This window comes from Propithecus coquereli, unplaced genomic scaffold (assembly GCF_000956105.1).
Source record: "Propithecus coquereli isolate 6110/MARCELLA unplaced genomic scaffold, Pcoq_1.0 Scaffold380, whole genome shotgun sequence".
In the NCBI taxonomy this organism is placed as follows: Eukaryota; Metazoa; Chordata; class Mammalia; order Primates; family Indriidae; genus Propithecus; species Propithecus coquereli.
Window position 1 is genome coordinate 148,031 of NW_012149508.1, and position 2,188 is coordinate 150,218.

Below are 2,188 nucleotides of genomic sequence, written 5' to 3' on the forward strand. Positions count from 1 at the left end.
TCTGAATTTATTTCTACCTAAATATTTGTTTCTAAATAAACATTTTAAAGCTTTTATTTAACTCAAGTACTTATATGAAGGAGAGATTTTAGACTTTTGAATTGAATAATTTCCAATGTATGGAGAAAAATAATGCCACATTATAAGAGAATGTAATTTTTACTTTTATTATTCTGAATTGGCTATATTTTGCATATCTGTGAACTAGAAGGGCCAGATATGGTACTAAAATCTCCTGAAATGATATTAAATTCTTACATTTGAATTCCAATAAATATTTCATTTTTATGTTACTGCATTTAAAAAGTCATAAATATAATTTGTAATTTTCTCTCATCTAGACTAACACTGATTGAAATGCAGAAGGGAACCTGTGCGGTCTATGGCTCAAACTTTAAAGGCTACACAGAAAACTGTTCCACTCCATACACGTACATTTGTATGCGGAGGATTGTGTAAGGACTTAATCAACCATCTCAACAAAAGCCAGAAAATAGAAAGGACTATACCAGCAGAAGCATGGCTGCCTGGAACTAAAGAAAGTAGAAAAAACAGGACCACATGAAAAAAGGCTATCAGATTTCTTAGAACCTACAAGACCAAACTATAGAGCAATTCAGCTGTGAACATTCTCCAAGACAAGGGAAGAAGGATCCCTGAAGGCAATTCAGAGATCGTCAAGGCTGTCACTCTTACCACAGACCCAGATTGCACGGGCTTGGGGAGGGGGCTAGTCTTGATTCAAAGGGTGAGACCAACACCCTTGGGAACCGTGAGGGAGGGGTGGCTTAGCAGAGTTCTGGGGGTACAACCCCCACCTCCACAGAAAACTGCTGCATGAGCAAGGTCACAGCAGAGAGTCACACAGTGTGGGCAGTGCCTTGCCTAGCTGTGCGGGTGGTATTGCCACACCAATGGGTCCAGAAGGTAGAAGCTCCACCCTACTGTGTCGAGAAGGCAGGACTGCTACCCCAGTGGGTTTGGAGAGCAGAGTATCAAACAAAACAGAATTATTCTCAACCCTTAAGATCTCTTGGAGTTTGTGTTGCTAGTTCTTGAAATTTCTTGGGAACATTCGCCCTTCCTTCTTCGCTATTTCTCCCTTTTGCCATGGAAATGTCTTATCCTATGCCTGTCCCACCATTGCATTTTGGAAATACATGACATGTTAGGTTTCACATGTACACAGTTGGGAAGGAATTTTGCTTCAGGATAAATACTATCTTATGTCTCACCCCTATTTTGTTGATAGATGAAATTTTGGACTTTAGGCTTTAGAGTTGATGCTGGAAAGAGTTAAGATTTTTAGGGTTGTTGAGATGGAATAAATGTTTTCTGCATGCAAGAAAGACATAAATTTTGCCAGGGGCAGAATGTTATGGACTGAATGTTTGTGTTCCCTCAAAATTCATATGTTAAATCCTAACTCCCAATGTTATGGTATTAGGAGGGAGAATTTGGGTGGGAATTTAGGTGTGAAAGTCGATCATAAGATTTGGGTCATTCTTGTCCTACCCAAATAAAACAAAATTGAGAAGTGTAGGGGAACCAAGGAAACTTCTCCCTTTTCCCTCTGAGGGTTCACTGAAAAATCAACTCACAAAGGCTGAATAATTGAAAAAAAGGCATACAGATTTAATGTGATTAAATAAATCACATAATTTAGAGATTCATCTCTACATTTTTATTTTGACTTCTACATAGGTAATGAGGGTGTATTCCTCACGAATGGGATTAGAGCCTTTATAAAAGAGACTCCAGAGACCTCTCTAGCCTTCTTTATGTCACATAAGGATACAAAGAGAAGTCAAATCTGCAATCCAAAACCCTATCAGAACCCATCCTGCTCTTGGACTTTCAGTTGCCAGAACTGAGAAAAATAAATTCCTCTTGTTTATAAGCCACCCAATCTATGACACTTTATTATAGTAGCCAAAAAGAATGCCTTGTAGGAGAAGTGAAGATTTGAGTGCAGTCTTAGTATCTTTCGTGCTGCTATAACAGAATACCACAGACCAGGTGATTACAATGAACAGAACTTTATTAATTTTCTGGAGTTCTGGAGGCCGGGAAGTCCAATATCAAGGTGCTGACATCTGGTGAGGTTCTTCTTATTGTGTCATCATATGATGGAAGGTAAGATAGGGAGAGAGAGAACCCACACCTGAAAGCCCATTTTTAAAGTCAC

General features: G+C 38.8%; 1 protein-coding gene across 1 annotated transcript in view; it reads left to right on the top strand.

Moving 5' to 3' along the window:
* LOC105816653 (NKG2-D type II integral membrane protein) overlaps positions 1-459 on the top strand; it is a 9,065-nt gene extending 8,606 nt beyond the window's left edge. Inside the window, exon 4 of the mRNA XM_012652141.1 lies at positions 342-459. Within this exon, the coding sequence (XP_012507595.1) occupies positions 342-459 (118 nt within the window). The remainder of the gene's footprint in view (positions 1-341) is intronic.
* Positions 460-2,188: the final 1,729 nt, after the last annotated feature.